The sequence below is a fragment of the Phyllostomus hastatus genome, unplaced genomic scaffold (assembly GCF_019186645.2).
Source record: "Phyllostomus hastatus isolate PE091 unplaced genomic scaffold, TTU_PhHast_1.1 phas_scaffold_1674, whole genome shotgun sequence".
NCBI classification, from domain to species: Eukaryota; Metazoa; Chordata; class Mammalia; order Chiroptera; family Phyllostomidae; genus Phyllostomus; species Phyllostomus hastatus.
The window spans coordinates 10,905,897-10,924,475 of NW_025334011.1; the positions used below are offsets into that span (position 1 = coordinate 10,905,897).

Here is an 18,579-nt window from a genome sequence, read left to right on the forward strand (position 1 = left end):
GTATTTTCTTTTTATCCTTTTATCTGTAGGTTTCTAGTCTCATTCTTGACATTGGTAATTTGTATTCTCGTTTTTCTTTGTTCTATTTGGCTAGAGGTTTATGAATTTTCTAAATCGTCAAAGAATCAGGTTCTGATTTCATTGATTTACTCCATTCTTTCTATTTTCTATGCTATTGATTTGTCTTTTACCATTGCATCCCCTCCACTTCCTTTGGATTTAATTTTATTCTTTTTATATTTTCTTAAATGGAAGCTTAGATGATTAAGCCCTCTAGTGTTCCCGATACAAGCATTTCATGTTACAATTTTTTAAACTCACTGTTTTTGCTGCACGCAAGTTTTGATATGTTGCATTTTCATCTAGTTCATTTTCATAATTATGATTTTCACCCACGGTTTAAAAATGTTGTCAAGTTCTAGTAATTTTGGAAGGATTTCCCAGATAAATTTCTCCTATTAATTTCTAGTTTTTGTATTCAAGGAATGCATTTTGCAATACTTTTGAGTTTGAAAGTTGTTTTACAACCCATATTTTTTCTTTTCATGAACACCCATATGTTGTTGGGGAAAAAATGTTGAACCAATGTGTGTTCACTAGAGCAGAGGGGCTTCCGCTGTTTTTTAAGGTTCAGAAACAAAGTCTATATTGTGATTGTCCTAATATATCCTCCCATTGATCTTAAGAAATCTGTCCTAAGTTCATATTTTCAAGGCAAATCTTTTAAAAATTTTATTTAAAATTTCTTCTAGTTCAAGTACAGTTGTCTCCATTTCTCCCCACCATTCCTCCCACCCCACCCACCCCAGCCCCCCACACTCTGTCCGTGTCAAGGCAAATCTTGTTTGCACACAGATTAGAAAAACCTCATGCTATCCTTTTTCTTTCCACATTATGAAATGTATATTGGTCTTACTGACATTTTCTACTTATATTCTTTAAGTCCAGGCTTGAGTTTAAATGTAGATAGTATAAGCTGTTCTTACATGAGAAGTGACAGAGGCTAGTGAAGAGCATGGATCTTCAAGTCAGATAGACCTGTGTTCAAATCCTGCTGCTGCTGCTTAAATTGTATGTGTTCATGGGCACATGGTCTTTACATTTTGTAAGGCTTTTGTGAAAATTAATCTTGATAACAGCAGTGAAGCACCTCTGCATGGCACAAGGTAAATAACACACAGCACTCTTGTTATATAATTTGAGGGAATGCAAGGAAGTGTTCACACATTTTACTTTTCAAGACTTCTCTAATAATGCCGAGACTCCTGTATTAACCATTTATCCATCTGTATCAAGCACTGCCTTCTTTGAGCTCATTGCAGTGATTACAGTATGAAAGACTCTTAAGAAGGGTTATTTATTCTTATTTCCTAGTCCTGTACAATTTGTTTATTGGATGGCTGTTCTCAGTGACCAAAGAAATGAAGAAACCTGATATTAACAAGCACCTAGGAGTGTGAGGCTATAAAAAGGGAACTGGGTCCTAAAATAAGAGTCTACTAGGATTGGCCTGTCACTTCTATGGGAGACAGTCATATCTGCAGGCCTTGAATGCCTGTGTCATGTACCATGAAGTTAAACACCAGGAATACACCTAGAAATAAACTCTCAAATTAGAACTGTATGGCAACAGAAAAAGGTATAATTTAGTGTTTGTCTATTTTGTCTGGTGTTTACTAGGACCTGAGTAAGAGAATTATTAAATTATCGCAATCATTTAACATACATGTTCTCAGATTAGAAGCTGAAGAGTAGTAAAAATGTAGCTGAGCTATGGTAACATGCAAATTATACTTTCATTCAACGTGGCACCTGCTGGTGCCAGCCACTCCGTGAGGCATCGGGGATGAGAGAGTGAGCATGGCAGACACGGCCCCTGTCCCCAGTGGGTAAGAAATATGAACACCTGCCTACGAGCTATGATGAGAAAGGTACAAGGAGCTGTGGGGGTGCGGCAGAAAGGCATCCTGAACTCAGGCTTCCCTGGAGTGACCTGCAGATCAAGAGTTAAGGGTTTTAGGAAGAGGGAGCAACCTCTGAGGAGGCCTTTTAGCTGTCAACACTGACCTTTCCAGAAACAGCCCCAGGAAAATCCATAATTTAGTGATGGATATCTAAAACATTTAGTTTGTTACCCAAACTCAGCCCAATATAAATCAAGTGCAGGATGACAGCGTTAATACCCCATTTCAAAGGGAGTTTTCTGAAGATAATCTTGGCAAGGATTAAAAGATGACAGCAGGTCAGGCTTGTTGATGCATTTTATTGTGAGATGGGGAGTCTGGTAAAAAACTAGAAAATGATCACGGTGTAACAAGGAACTTAAAAATGAAGAGTCAGATTTGTAACTTACATACATGAATACAGGAACAAATTGGCACAAAATGTTAAACATTGTTCCCAACACTGTTTATATAAGGTTATCCTAATTTGGCTTACTAAGGAAATGAGAATTTTATGGTTAGGCTAATCTCTTAATAAAACCGCAGAGCATCATGCTATTAGTCACACAGTGAATTTCAAAATTGAAGAGTTTTATATTAAAAACTGGGTAAAGGTAAAATGACTTGATTGTAGTTGTAAAACTAATACATTCCCATTTAAATTCTGTTCTACAGTCCCAAGGCAAGTATAAATGTTAACATAACACTGTTAAATCAAATCTCAATGCAAGAGAACCAATTGCATCTCTACTTTAAATCTTATCAACTTTCCAAATTTTCATACTAAAATATATTATTGTATTAATACAAACTACAGTATTATACACTACACTGTGTAATAAATAAAGAAATATAAAAATAAGACACATAAATATAAAAGTTTTCTAAAACTAAAAGTACATATGTCAGTAAGAAGGGTATTAATACTGCCAGATTTGAAGACATACAGTACAAAAATGTTGCACAGATCTATAAACTAAAAGAAATAAAATAATACTGATAGGTAAAAATCAGCTAATGTTGTTAATAAACTGGGTCCATAATAACTAACATTTGGAAACAGTTATGAGCCAAATAACAATGGCATGTCCATGTCAGAAATGCAAGTGCATGGATAAAGCAGATTAGAAAATTTCCCTTTCATTTCTGTAGAGAAATTCTGAAAGTCAATTAACGCAAAATGAATACTGAGGAATTAAAAGATGAAATGTCCCAGTGTTTCGGTTTCTCTGACAGAGTCAGTGGTTTTAAGTTTTATTTTGGAATTTTGATAAAACAAACAAATCAACAAATGCTAGTTATTGTAGGCCACACACTGAATGATGGCGGGTTAGAGCCTTGAAAATACTGATAAATGGCACTTACAGCACACAGGTCTTGCTTAAGGCCAAAGGAGATACAAAGCTTCATATCATATCCTTCATATTTGTTACTACATACTCAAACACAATTACAAACACTGATTCCGACAACTCTGCTGTCCTTACAGTATTAACACTGTTAGTCCCTGCAGTCAGAACGCAAAGACAATCTTTCGAACTCCATTTGAAACCACGTGAGTAAGGAACTTCAGTTCTTCTATCGGCTGCTTTCTTAAGGCTAACAATACACTTTAAATGAGAATACACTCTACTCTGAAATCTAAATATTAGAAATTACTACCTTCTAAATTGAATTTATAAAAGGTAGTTAGCACGATTTGGAACTGCAATATACTTCTCTGTGAAGGGAATTTTGTAGTGCAGAAGTTCTCACATTGTAAAAAAACATAGTAAAATACTGAAGCGGATTTAGCATATGTTTACCAATAAAAAATTATAAAATGTCTCCCAATTGTACAGCTTAAAAATAAACCAACGTAAGAGTGATAATTAATACTGATAAAATGAAACAATGCCAGATGTTTAATCAGTTTTCTTTAACCTGTTAAATCTTTGCTTTCGGAGTCATTAAAGTTTTCTAATCTGCTTCACGTTACAAACTTGTTCCTAACTTTGAAAAATGCACGAAAAATTACTAGGTCTGAGGTTCAGGCACACCTGGATTTTTTTGTGTTTTTTCCTTTTTTTTTGTATTTTGCATTTTTTAAAATTTTTACTTTACACAGTAGTGAACAGAAATCACAGTATACAGATTACTGTGTTTCCATGAAAAGCATGTATAATATAGAACAAACTTCATTACCAATTAGAATTTATTTTCCTTCTAGAAAAACTATTAGGCTTCATTTGTTTTTTGTTCAGACACTTGCTCACTATTCTGGCTTCCTTTTTGTTCTAAGCTGCTCACTTGATTTACAGCTCCATCATCCTTCACGGCACCTTCAGTTTTTGTTCCTTCTCCCTCATTCTCTTCCTCCTCTCCCTCCTCCTCTTCCTCCTCCTCCTCCTCCTCCTCCTCGTCCTCCTCCATCTCTACTTCTTCCTCCTCCTCATCCACTTGTGGTTTTTCACATTCTTTCTCTTCCTGTAGTTCTTCCATCTCTTTATCCTCCTCCTCCTCCTCTTCTTTTTCACTGTCTTCATCCTCTTCCCTTGTCAAACTCTCTCTCTCATCTGAGTCGACCTGTGAGGGAGATGCCCTTGCACCAACATGCTCACTGGTTAGGACCTCAGGTCCTGCCTCTTCCTGCTCCATGCTATCACGTTCCTCTGCTTCTCTCTTGCAGTAGGAGTAGCGATGATTCATGTGCTGAGAATAAGACCCAGAGTGCGAGAAACGCTTTCCGCATTTGTCACATTGATAGGGCTTTTCTCCAGAATGTAATCGCATGTGTTCAATCAAATGATGTTTGTGTTTAAATGCCTTTTTACAGATTCCACACTCATGAGGCCTTTTTCCTGCAAAAAAAAAAAAAAAGACACTATGAAATAAAACAGTGGTTTTAAGCAAATAAAACTTAGGAGGGCACTTCAGGTTGTAGAAAGGACTACAGAGTCAATTTTCAAAAACTGTCAGGGTCATCAACATACCTGTGTGTTCATATTTATGTCTCAGTAATGAGCTACTCTTCTGGAATATCTTATCGCACAAATCACAAGCATACATTCCATTTTCTGTCTTCCTCATTTTCTTTTTGGGTGGTGTGGAATCAGAGTCATTCTGATCCTCTACATTTGATACTCCTTCTGAGCTAGTGTCCTGTCTTTCATCCTGCAGGAAACAAAGGAGTAAGAAAATTTAATTGAAATTTAAAAGATAAATAAGAAACACAAAAGTGTAGGTTAAAGAACTACTTTGATTTATACTTTCAACACCTTCCCCAAAGCAAGCATACTGCTCATCACTGCATATGGGTTACCATAGTGGGGCTACAAGAGAAGTAGAGGCTGATGCAGACCACAGTGAGGCTGGGGGCAAACACTCATAACTGTAACAAAAATGCATGATGGACTAGTACTGAAAGGAAAAAGCACCAAAAAGAAAAAATGTAAAATGTGTGATAACAAATGTACTTAATTCCCTGTGAAACATTACTTTATGAAAAATTATGAGTTTGTTTAATAATCACTAGCTTCTAATGGCATCCTTTACCTTCATTTTTTCATTCTGGCTTTCACTGGGCAAAAATTAAGATTCTATTTTAAAAGGTGGGCTTCAAATTGTAACTTCCAGAGCTTTAGAGTCCTATGAACTAACTTCTTTGGTCTCCCTGAAAAGAGAGTGGTTTACTCCATCATTTTTCTAAGGAGCAAGATGGAAAAACAATGCAGGAGGGTCTACATTTTTAAACAAGAATTCTTGTTTAAAATGAATTCTTAGTTAAAATGAATCTTTAGCATTTCAGTGGAATAAAAACATTTCAGGCTGTCTCAGGGAGATAACTTCTGGCAGGAGGCCCTCAAGTAGGTATGGTAGACTAATCCTGCAGGGAGTGTGTGGTATGTAGTGGAACTGGGTCCCCTAAGATCCTGTGTCTTTTCTAAAGTATTTCATTCTGTTGCCTACTAAACCTACACACTTTCTAAAGTGTAAAGGTTTCCCACAACATTTCTTATGGCTTTGTAAAGTAGGAGAGGTACAGCCCTCTCTGTCCAGGTCATTTCTGAGCTGCCAGTGGGTGCTAAGTAAGCTGACTTCACTTTCACTGCTATTTGATCTAGTCATAATTAAGTGAAATGTTAGTGGCTCCTCCTTTACTATTCAAAGGCGTGCATGGTGCTCTATACACAAAAAATTTAGATGGATTCACTGGTTACGTGAAATTTTTTTTCGAGAGGCATTGCCATTACAGAAGACCCAATTGGTTGAAATACCTAAGGGGGAAAAACATAAAACACAACTGAACAGGGTATTGTAATTATTTTAGCTGTACCTACTTATAGCCAATATTTGGGTAAAGGATGAAATCATTGATTCAATCAAAATTGATGGGGGAAAAAGTAGAGAGACATCAAAGTTAGCAACAGAAAAAGCGTGCACAATGAGACATACAACAATCGTACAAACTGTTTTTATCCAGAACTATCATGAATTCTGGGAAAATGCATTTACTGATTCACAACTACATTTCCTCATATATATTAATACTGAACATTGTTAGTTTACAACTCATAAAATGATCAGTAAATTCACTTTGTATACTTAATTCTTGTTTAACTAAAGCCTTTTATAAACAAAGGTATTAATTAAGAAATAAAAAGTGATAGCTAAGTTTGCCTGATGTGAAATGTCTGTGAATGGGAGCATATTTTCATTTATTAATCATCATAAGCAAGGCAGAAATTATTATAAAAACAGAAATCCAATTAGTGAGTATTCCAATTTTTCTTTTCTGTCTCTAGCTTCAAAAAGTCAACTCTTGCCCTGGCTGGTGTGGTTCAGTTGGTTGCAGCATCGTCCCATAAATCCAAAGGTCCCAGGTTCAATTCCTGGTCAGAGCACGTACCTAGGTCATGGGTTGGTCCCTGGTGGGGCACCTGTGACAGGCAACTGATTAATGCTTCTCTCTCACATTGATGTTTGATGTTTCTCTCCCTCTCTCTCTCCCTCCCCTCCCCTTGCTCTAAAAATCAATGAGCATGTCCTCAGGGGAGGATTAGGGAAAAAAGTGAAGTCTTTAGCTGAGACTTGTCAATCATTTTTCACACTAGAATAACACTTTAAACTTTAGTTAATAACTATACCTTGGATTAGGAAACAACTGAAGAAACAATGCTACAAAAGTCAAAGCAAACATTCATCTATTTGCTTTCAAAAAAAGCAGTTTGTTAACAACCTGCTTGGCTCTACAGAAAAACTCATTGAAATAAGTCAAACTAGATTTTACTGAACAGGTTCAGGATGGGAGAAGCCTCTTTTTTATTTTATTTTATTTATTTATTTTTTACCTGATTTCCATTTGGCTGGATCACTTTCAAGGGTGGTTCCTGGACTGCAGGGCTGACTGTAGTTGAGTATGTGTAAGCCACCTGGGGAATCAAAATAGTCTGCTTATTGGCAGCTAGTGCTCGCAAGCATGGAACACTGTTCTGGTCAGCAATGGCCACGATTGTGGGTAACTGGGCAGTGACTGTAGGTATAGCAATGTTTATGGGGTTGGCACTTGGTGGGATTACATTTACAACTGGTTCTGAGTCTGTAACACAACTGTCCTTTTGTGGCTCCTTTTTTGCGCAAGACAAGTTCAAGGGTTCTTCCTGGACAGAATAAACACTGTTCTGGTAAACACTAGTGATAGTTGACCTTTCCAATAATTCTCCCTGTTGCTTTGGTAGTGAAAGATCAAGAGGTTCTACTTGTGGCTCTTCTTGTGCACCTTCTGCTGTGTACAAGTAACCCTGTGTATTTCTGGATGAAGAAAGGTTTAGAGGTGATGGGGAGGATGTAATACTTCTGGAACCATTGATGGTTGATCCTACTGGTAAAACTGGAGAGTTAGTTATCTTCAGAGGACTTTGTAGGTTTATTGTGCTGTCCTGGGAATCATTTGCACTTGTAGATTGAGGCTGATCATCGTTCTTTGCAGAGATATTTACTTTGCCTGGTTCAGGAGAAGATGGTTCAGAAGACTGCACTGAAATCTGTCCAGCTTGCATCTTTTCAAACCACTTTTTTACTACATCCAGTGGTAGGTTTACTGAGTCAGCAATTTTTGAGAGCTCTTCTGCACTGGGTTGTGCATTCAAAGCATAATATGCTTTCAGAAGAGACAAGAGGTTCTTTAACGGTGGCTGACTGGGAGACAAATTGCCATCTCCAGAACCTGATGAAGCAGAGGACTCGGGCTTCTCAGCTTCTGGTGCAGGGAGTGGAGGAGGCTGAGCAGGCTGTTTTAGGTTATAGTGCTTTAATTCTGGAAGTGCATTAATATCTCCTGGACAATCATCACACAGAAGGCAAGTGCTATCATTCACTCCTCCTTCGAAGCTTTTGTCCTTCTCAGACTTAACAGTAAGATCTTCTGGTAACTTTTCACTTTTGCAACTGTTTGCTGGGATTGGATTTTCTTTTTTTAAATTTTGAGGAACAACTTGAAGTTGGCTAGGTTGTTCAAGACTGTAGTTAATGATAATTTTGGTTGTTCCATCTTGATCAACCAAAGGAAGACTGATGGCTGAAATAACAGAATGGCCACCTTGCTGTATGGATGAAGCACTGATTGTTTCTTGTTCTTTGGATGCAAGATTGGCTTGATTATTCTCCAAAACTTGCCGTATTACATTACCATCTACTGCCACTTTAAGTACATTCTGAATATCACTTAAATTGATACTTATGGGAGACACCAAACCAACTGTTGGCAGAACAACAGCTTGCACCACACCCTGAGGAGAACTGGTTGCCTGTAATGGGCCACCACCACTAAAAACCCCATTTTGTAAAGGGGTTGAACAGTTGATTCCTGAAGCAACCACTATGGGTTTGAATTCATAATCCACAGGTTCAGTTTTAATTTGGTTTACAGAAAGTTGTTCTTGAAGGGGTTTATTCTCTATCTTTTGCCGTATTTGTGGTCGCGTGGGACTGCCTGGCGATGCTGAAAGAGATGGTGAGGAACACTGAGACGTCTTGAGTCCTGTTCTTGGTCGCCCATTCACAGGCATCAAGCTGATGCATTTCTTACTGCTTATGTGTGAGCTATAGGAACCAGAATGGGAAAAACGCTTCTTGCAGTTTGGGCATTCATATGGCTTCTCTCCTAAACAACAACAAAATATATATATTTATAAATGTGTATGTATCCACATTCTCCTAAAACAAGAAAGAAGGTTACCATATGTTTGTGATACAGTTTTATTTAGAATCACCATTTTAATTTCAAAAGCTACATAAATTTATAAACACTAGTAAAACATTGAACTAATAAGGGAATCCTCTCTACATATGTGTGTAACATTTCTGCTAAACTTTAAAACTTCAAATCACTTTCACATACCCAATATATGTTTAATTCTACTCTTTTAGATATTTTTTTCTTGTTTCGCCAATATATGTAATTTTCTATATTTCAGTTTACTTAACCACCTACAGGAGAAATTAATATTAGGGGAAAGAAAAGTAAGTGAAATATTCCATAAGACTTAACAAGTATGAATATCTCTGATTGCATGAATCACATAGAAATCTCTTTGCTATATATACAAGGTTTCCTTGAAAAGATATTTCTCAATGGTAATAAAATTTCAAATATAAAATACTTCTGTAAGCCTTGATTAAACCGGATGTGTGTACTCCAGGAGACAGAAGGCAATGTTCTAGTGGGTATGCAGAGCATCTTGGAGTTTCAATTTTAGTGACAGTAGTTATGATAACTTAAAATATTATTTTTATATTAAAACATATACTATGTTGCACAAATGCAACACTTGTGTGAATTGTTAGGGAAAAAACACAGTGTCAAAGAAGCTTCTTGTTTGTAGAGGTCTCCTTTCAAGTTGCTTCCCTAGACCTGCCAGGGGGTACAAGGCATTTATTATTCTTGGCCATCAGGGATACTTCGGTAGAAAATTTTCAGAAGTTCTGAGCTAAATGGAATATTTCATATAACCCTAATTTTTCACATTTATAGTTCATTAATTTATAAGTTAAAGGTTACAGACTATCAGTTTCAGAAATAAGAAACTTCTGAGGTTTGTGTGCCATTTATCCGTTGCATTTATTACAGTGTATACAGGTCACAAAGACACACATTAAACCTGTTTTTAGATTAATGAATGGCTAACTATAGAATTATAAAATATACTGATGCTGATTTATCTACTCAATATTAAAATAAAACTCTTTCTCTCCCTCTTTCTAAGAATTAAAATAAAAGCAGTGGGAAAGGCAATGTAAGTTCTCCTAGTTATATGACTTCAATGTTGTAAAGATTTAAAAAGTGAGCTATGTATTTTCAGAAATTTGATTAGAGAATCAGATAATAGAACTGAAAGGGACCCAAGAAGTCCCCTACTACAGCCTCCTTCTCAATGAAGAGTTCATTTTATATCATCCTTGACAGTGGCTATTTTTGCTGAAACTCCTTTATTAAGAGGAAGTTACTGCTGCTGGGCAACTCTGAAGATAGTCTAGTCTGGTTCTGCTAAGGACCATGGATTTGGGTTCAGATCTTAGGTCTGTCACATACTATTTTCTTAACCTTTCTGAGCCTCAGTGTTTTGGTGTGTAAATAAATGTAGATATGCCCTCACTGACTTGTTATAACAGTTACATGACATAACACAGTGAAACTCAGTGCACTCTCAGTAAATATTAGTGATTCTTTTAAAAAGCATTTCTACTGAGGTACAGGTTCAGTTGGCTTGGTATAATGCTCACATACTTCCCTGTGCTAGCTTGCCCTTCTTTCTGATGCTGCATAGAACAAGCCTAACTTCTCTTCCACAAGCCAGACTTTCAAATGATGGAGCGTTGCCATGTGCACCCTTGAATTCCCCTTGTGTGGGTTAAACCTACCCAGGTCCTTCAAATACTCATGAGACATGATGTTTAGAACTCTCACCCACTTGCTAACTCACCTCCAGGAATTCTCTAATTTATCTATATCCTGCCAATATGATGCCTGAAATGTGACTCAATACTCAAAAAGCATCAGATAAAAATTTCCAGGAGTGATAAAGCAAGAGCTATGGTCTAACATATCTCTATTTTAACATTTTTAATTATCTGATAACATTTTTAGATGAGCTGTGTGTTTGTTCTCTTACTCTCCTGACCCTCTTGCTCACTAGGAAAATAGGTATGTATCATAAGATTATTCTTAGCTTTATAAATAGGGAAGTAGAGAAGCACAACGTGTAAGGCAAAGGCTTTGGAGTAAGAATGCCCACATTAGAGAACAGCTTTGCCACACATTAGCTGAATGACTATGGACAAGTTAATTAAGCTCTCTGAGACTCCATTTTTCTCATCGGTAAAAAGGAGAACATAGTAGCATCTACCTCATAGAGTTACTGTGAGGACTCTATGTATGAGTTAATGCATACAAACAACTAGAATGTGGCTGTACCTAGCTGTGTTCAATACATGCTAGTTATCATTGTTATTGTTGAGAATTACTGGTAAAGTCACTAGGTTTGTTGTAAAACCCCTGCTTTTTAACTTTATAGCTTTATGGTCTATAGCTAAAGAACATCACTTAATTTATCTATTTAGGTTACTGTTTGCAACTACTAAATCCTGAAGGTAACTATCAGGAAGTTCGGCTGCTCCGAGTTAAATGTACTATGGATTCTGAGTTATTTTTTTCAGTGGCTGAGGTGGGTGTTTGGTTGCATCTCATGGAAATATTTGCCAGACTAAAATTACCAAAGGCCATGGAACAAACCTATGTTATTTTCTGGGGAGAATCATAGCCCATGTGCAGGTGCTACTTTGTCTCACCTCTGAGTGGAGGAGAGTGGCCTCCCCCTCATAGCTCAGGTCCCACGTGCAGAGTGCAAATGATGGCTGACACACGACTCTGCCAAGGGCTCACTTTATGGATATCAGAAGATAGCAACAATTGGTATAATTTTAGCAAGTATAATTGAGGACATTGATCTTTAATACCTTTTAAAAACTCAACTGAGGAAAAAAATTACAGAGGTTTACTGAAGGACATGCAGTCATCCATTTGCTTTTAACTCTGTCTGTGGTGAAGAACCACTTTTTATTTTCACTTTTTTGTTTTAAGTTTCCAAACTACTGTGGACAAATATTGTGTAAAACAGAATAAAACTGTTACAGTATTGTCTTGATGTGTAACAGTTTCTAAATGCTTCCTCTCAATTTCTGTATTAAAAGAACTGGTAGCAACTAGCCTGCAGATGGCTGCCAGTCTCAGGATAATCCTCAGTGTCCTGCTCAACATCGTCCGTGGAAGAAAACAGGCCATCAGAGTACTGCGGTCTTGAGCTGTTCAAGTAGTCACCCTGCAGAAATGCTTTTTCCTAATTGCGCTTTGGTGAAATATCATTGGACTCAGTTGAAGAATCTTATTTTAAAAAAGAAGACCATATCGAGTTCTCCACTGTACTAAGTATATTTCTGAGAATGATATAAGTTGCATTTTGCTCTTTCATCTTTATGATGCTTCAAAGAACAAGCTTCTTTATAGACTTAGTATCAGGAAAGGTGTGCTTTTCTAGCAATAGATTTCTTTTACTCACTCACACAGTGTTTACAGTTGCAGTTTTCTTACTTCCTAAACCTTAGAGTCTAATTTGTGGTCCATTTCCAGGATGTGCAAGGGATTTTATAATATTCATTTTTTTTCACATTTCATTCATGCCTGTTTCACCTTCTTAACTTTATTTTCTTTATCTATTTTAAGTTAAAGTTTCTTGCTGTATTAAAGGTATACAAGCCTCATACTAAATAGTTTTAAGAACAAGACAGATTTAAACATGTAATGAATGGGCAGTACAGAGCTCTGTGTCCCATGACATGGCCTACATCCACATTAGCTTTTAAAGCAGCAGCATCATACTGTTAGCTTAGATAAAACTCGTGACATTCAAACTCCTAAAATTTTTCTGTAAACACTACTGACAGCAGTTCCCTACTCGACTGAGACTGACTGCTGACTATCAATGCAGGATGCTGTGATTATACATCCACTCATTCCTAGATCTGTATCCTAATCTTTGGTATAACCCATGTCTCCTAACTTGTATCATCTAAGATCTGATAAGTTCTGCTACACAACTGCAGTAGAGCCATACGACATTCACTTTGTACATGAAACTTACTCCAAGCTTTATTTTCCTTCCTCTACTCCATTTTAACATTTTAAAAAGCTTTCCCAAATTAGCTGTAACTCTATCAAAAACTTCAAGTCATCTCTGCTAGGAGAGGAGCTTATGAAAAATGTATTATAGGTGAAAACAGGAGCTAAGAAATGGGATCCTGTGGCAAAAGACTACCTCTGCCTTCCAGAAACATTAGTGTGTTGAAATAGATAAATGTTTTTATAAGAATCTTGGTTTGAGACTTTTTTAAGTGATAACTTTAACATTATTTAACCCTCAATGAGCAATACAGTAAAACTTCCAGAGCCTATGAAGTTCCAAAATAAAATACAGGTATCACAAACCACCCCTCACAAAGCCACCCAACTGAACTCTTTTAGTAGGATAATGTTTATATAAGTGTTAATACAGTAATTTCCACAAAATATGCAATGTGTTGATACCATAATTTCCCATTTGTTAGCTAATATTTTTTATTAAAATTATTTAAATCTAAAATAGCATATCAAAATTAACCAGGCAATGAACAGATTTCACAGAGCAATGTGGGGTGCTAAGTTTTCTTGGTAGCTTTTGTTCGAGTAGAGCCTCTGAAGAAATGTAAATATAGTTGTCTTTGTTTTTGTTTCTAAAAAAGATCTGATATTTTTACCATATAATAATATTCATTTTGTAAATCATGATTGAAAAAAGGATGTGGAATAGAAAGGTGAAATGATGGGAGACCCATTTTTCTTTCAATTCCATTAATACGGCAGGTCCCTCTCTCCTCAGGCTCCCCCACGCTGACTCTCAATGACCCCTCAGCAGTCCCTATCTGGAGCCCCATTTGTACTTCTCTCCTGTGAGGAATGTCTTCATCCCATTTCCTTACACAAACTGTGCCTCTATGCTCTTTGTTGTTATGTTATTAACTGTGCAAGAGAGGCCATGAAATTAACATTCATCAGAAAACAAATGTGTTTTTAGGTTGTACTTCTTCTCGTTAAGACATGTTATATTCTGATAAGGAAATTTTGTGAGTGTTATATTACATCAGCTTGATACACTTAATCAAAGATTAAAATTCCAATAAAATATCATTTATAAATAGAAAATTTCTCTAGATTCATCGGTATCCTAAAAGCAAAAGGAGGCATTTCTAATTATGTGTATAGATCACGTTATAATATTTATTTCCATGTATGCTATAGTCTTTAAGGTATAGAAAGATAGAAAATATTTACCACTGTGGATTCTTAAGTGCTCTTTTAGATGGTGTTTGTATTTGAAAGCTTTTCCACACTCAGTGCACTTGAATTTACGATTACCCCCAGACTGTGTCACATGTCTCTGTAAGAAAGAATTGGTATTTTATTTATGACATGAAAAAGAAAAGTTTTAGACATAAAGAACATCCAATCTGCTAAAAGTAATGCTTTGGTGATTATTTTGTTTCTTACAGGCCTCAAATTATAGTAGTCACAAAAATCTAACACTTGCAATATTACCAAAAAGGAGGGATAGTGGAAACAGAATTCTGACATACAGAAAAACCTCCACTTTCTAAGAACTTAAAGTATCAGAATCATACTTTATTAAGCAATACACACACATACATACACACACTTGGAACCAGAGATTATATCATTTGCACTCCAGTTTATAGAGAAAGAAATTGAGGTCAAGAACATTCAGTAATCTGTCTAAAGCAGTTACTCAACAGAAAACCAAGGTCTCATGAACAGGAGAAAAGACCAGGCTTTTTCCAGTATTTTATCCTGTCTCTCATATGTTTGATATTTCTAAAATGCACTTTAATCTGATGATCAAAAAAAACATGTCCATCTTTTCCAAACACATATGGATCATTATAATAGCTTTCTGTCTCATTTATCAAATCTCCACTTTTACATATTTCAAATATATTCTATACTCTTGATCTTAGAAAAACACCACTTAAATTGAATCAAATCCTACTCATAAACCTCCAAAGGATTCCATCAACTCATGAATACAAATTCTGAGTCTACATATTCCAAGTTCACAGCCCCTGAGTTTGCAGGCTTATTCCTCACCAGTTCTCTAGAAGTCCCTGCGCCTCATTTAGTGAGTTTTTCTCTATTTTTTTTTTTGTTTTGTTTTGTTTTGCACATATCTTGCTATTCTTTCTCTCCTGGCTTTGGTTTATACTATTCCTTGTTTCTTGGCTATGTTTCCCTTTAATTATGACTTTTAAGATTCAACCTATCTTCTAAGGGCTTCACTCAAGTACTACCTGCCTCTTGCTCACTCTAACAGGAGTCTCCCTCTTTTGTCTTTCATGTGAAAGAAAAGAGAATCTGTATTTACTATGCACCAGGCGCTATTTCATCTGAACCCATAGCTTTAAATACTAAATATATGGTGACAATTCCCAAATTTATAGCTTTAGTCCTCTTCCCTCAATTACAGACTCTAATCACCAATTGCTTCCTTGATATCAGAAGGTGAAAAGCATCTGCTAACATGACTAACACTAAACTCAACTTTTCTCCTAGAAATCAGCTTCTTCTCTAGTGTTTCCTACCTTTGTGAATAACATCCTCACTTATTGGATTATTGATTAGGCCCTGAATTTTAGAGTAATCCTTGAACCCTCTCTTTTTCTTATATCCTTACCTATTCTATCAGCAAGCCATTGAAACATATTCTGAATCCAACATTCCTCATTAAGTAGTGTCTGTTACCCCCACCAAGTTTAAAGCCACCAACCACCCTGGGGCCTACAACAATCCCCTCTAAGTGGTCTCCTTGCTTCTATTTTTGTCTCTCTTGACCTATTCTCTATCCAACAGCCAGTGTTCCCTTAAAAAAAGTTAAAATTCAATATCCTTCAAAGGCATCCCTATCACATTTTGGAATACAATCGAGAGTCTTTATCCTGGCCTATACAAAGAGCTACATCGTCCACCCCCAGACCTCCCTGGCCTCACCCTCTTTTTCCCCTTTATGCACCACACTGGCCTCCTAGCTGTTCTTTGGTGATGTTGGGCAGGTTTCTGCCTCAAGGTCTTTTTGTGCTTCAGTCGGTTCCTTTTGGTGGCACGTGCTTCTCCCAATCTTGAAGCCAACATGACTGGCTTCTTCATTTCATTCAGGTCTTAGTTCAGAAAGGTCTCGCTATCCTCAAAATAAATAACAGCTTTCATCACTTTCTATCCTCTTCCTCTCTTTTCTTCAGTATACCCGTTTTTATACTTTATATCTGTTTTAATTACCTATTGAAACAGGGTGATACAAAAGTAGGTTTACAGTTGTCTGTGTGGAAAATACAATAATTAGTAAATAATAATACGAGAATAAACTGTATGTTTTGCATATTCACAACTGTAAACCCGCTATTTTCCCACCCTGTCTATGCCCTGTACTGTCAGGGACTTTGCTCATCTTTGTCAGAATTTTGCCTTTAACACCTAGAACAGGGTCAGACACATAATAGAAACTCAAATATGTGTTGAATGAATAAATGAGGTAGACATGGAAATTCTTACCTTTAAGGTATGGAATGACTTTCAAAGGCCAGCAAGCTAGACATTCTACCCTTTAGTTTGCTGCCTCATAATCTAAATTTTTTCCAAGTCCTCCCACTTATATTTCTTCACCTTATTGGTCCCAACATTTACCACAGATCTTTTCTGACTTTAGTCTGACCACACATTTCATACATAAAACCTACTACCTTTTATCCATTAAAAAAATCACCAAAAAGATGGTTTCATGCTCATTAGAGACCTTTCAATTTGCTTTTATAATGGCATCTCCTCCTTTTACCATCAGCTCTATCTGTCCTTTGGAGATCCTTTCCTCTGACAAGGGCCGAGGTGCAGAGACAATATGGGGCAATTGCAGGATGGATCTGCTCCCCACATCACATGAACAGGCTCTTTTCCCAAGGCCTGTCTATACTGTGGCTACATCAGGGTTCTTAGATGAAAAGAGCACTTGACTATGCTACTAGCCTTATTGGTGGAACCTAATCAACACAACAAACAAGCAAGCACAATATAACCAGACATTGAAATAAAGAACAAACTGGTAGTAACCAGAGAGGAGGGGGGAGGGAGATAAAGGAGGAAAGAAAGGAAAGAGTTGTCAAGGAACATGCATAAAGGACGCATGGACAAACCAAAGGGGGGAAGGATGGGAGGGTGGGAGGTGGGGAGCTGTGGCTAGGGAAAGTGGTGGTGGGAAAATGGAGACCACTGTATTCAAACAACAATAAAATAATAATTTTTTAAAAAGCACTCATCTATATTGTCACTAATAAGACTAATAATAGGGGCAGATGGTAGAAAGATAGTGTTTGTCTTCAGTAGTCCCTCTCTGCATCAGTTTCCTCCTTCTCTTGGTACTTTCTCTTATTTCAAGTGCTCTTTCCCAGACTTAACCATTAATCCATCTAAGGCAATCTTGGTCTTATAGTTCCTGACTTGCTGATCTCCAGCCCCAAATCTTATTTGTGAGTGTTCTTGCTGAAGTCCTAAGAAGGTGGGCTGACCATGCTCATTCTTTTTCCACAATTTTTTGTTGGCCTTTTGGTTTAGCCATCATCTTAGCAAAAGGTCTAACTCATTCCCTGTGGGGTATATGACTTATATTAGTATACTTCTAGGGCAAAGTTCATAGACATGAATACATATATTCGCAACCCTTTGATATTAGAAAATGGACAGGTGCCTCAACCACAACATACAGCCTTGACACCCCACACAGCTGAATATTTGATTTTTAAAATTAGAACTAAGGAGATATTCAGTTGATTGTTTATAGTTGATAGTTATCAAGACCTTATAAAAGGAGAACTGGCAAGATTCTTTCATTTTAATCCTTAAGTACAGAGCCAACAGTTTACATGTAATTTATACTTACAGAGTAGTCTTAGTTTATTCTTTTAGAAATTAAGGCAAAGTGACATAGAAGTAGAATAAACCATATGAAAATTGAGTCTTCAAAATAAAAATGCCTTAGAATCTAAACTTTAGATTCTTACAGGAGGCAACTTCCCTTACTATACAGAAAAAAACACTGTAGCTTATACTGACAACAAATAGTTACTGGTTCACACAAAAATAAAACTTTATTATTATTTTTCATTTAAATGTCATCAATAATAAGTCATGTTTTATGTCACCAATATTTATTTTCCTACACCGAACATTTTAGTACAATGTATTATGAAATGCAGGTATAAACTTGAGAAATATTTTTTATAGTATACGCAAAAACAATTAAATTCAGATGAAAGGGATCTTATCTGAAAAAGAGAAACACTTAGTTACCTTTGAAATCATGTTCACATGTGATTGTTAACTCAGAAATGACCAGATAATTAATTCAAATAAATAATCACTTTCATTTTTATAAGGCTGAACATGAGATACTGTCTAGTGCAACTTTTTAACTTCTAAGTATACTGAAAACCATTGCCTTCTGTGGAGAAA

General features: G+C 36.5%; 1 protein-coding gene across 1 annotated transcript in view; it reads right to left on the reverse strand.

Annotated features, from left to right (window-relative positions):
* Positions 1 to 2,243: 2,243 nt before the first annotated feature.
* ZEB1 (zinc finger E-box binding homeobox 1) overlaps positions 2,244 to 18,579 on the reverse strand; it is a 187,828-nt gene continuing 171,492 nt past the window's right edge. Inside the window, exons 6-9 of the mRNA XM_045857750.1 lie at positions 14,344 to 14,449; positions 7,274 to 9,084; positions 4,916 to 5,096; positions 2,244 to 4,783 (exon numbers count right to left, since the gene is read on the reverse strand). Of these exons, the coding sequence (XP_045713706.1) occupies positions 4,161 to 4,783; positions 4,916 to 5,096; positions 7,274 to 9,084; positions 14,344 to 14,449 (2,721 nt within the window). The 3' untranslated portion in view covers positions 2,244 to 4,160. The remainder of the gene's footprint in view (positions 4,784 to 4,915; positions 5,097 to 7,273; positions 9,085 to 14,343; positions 14,450 to 18,579) is intronic.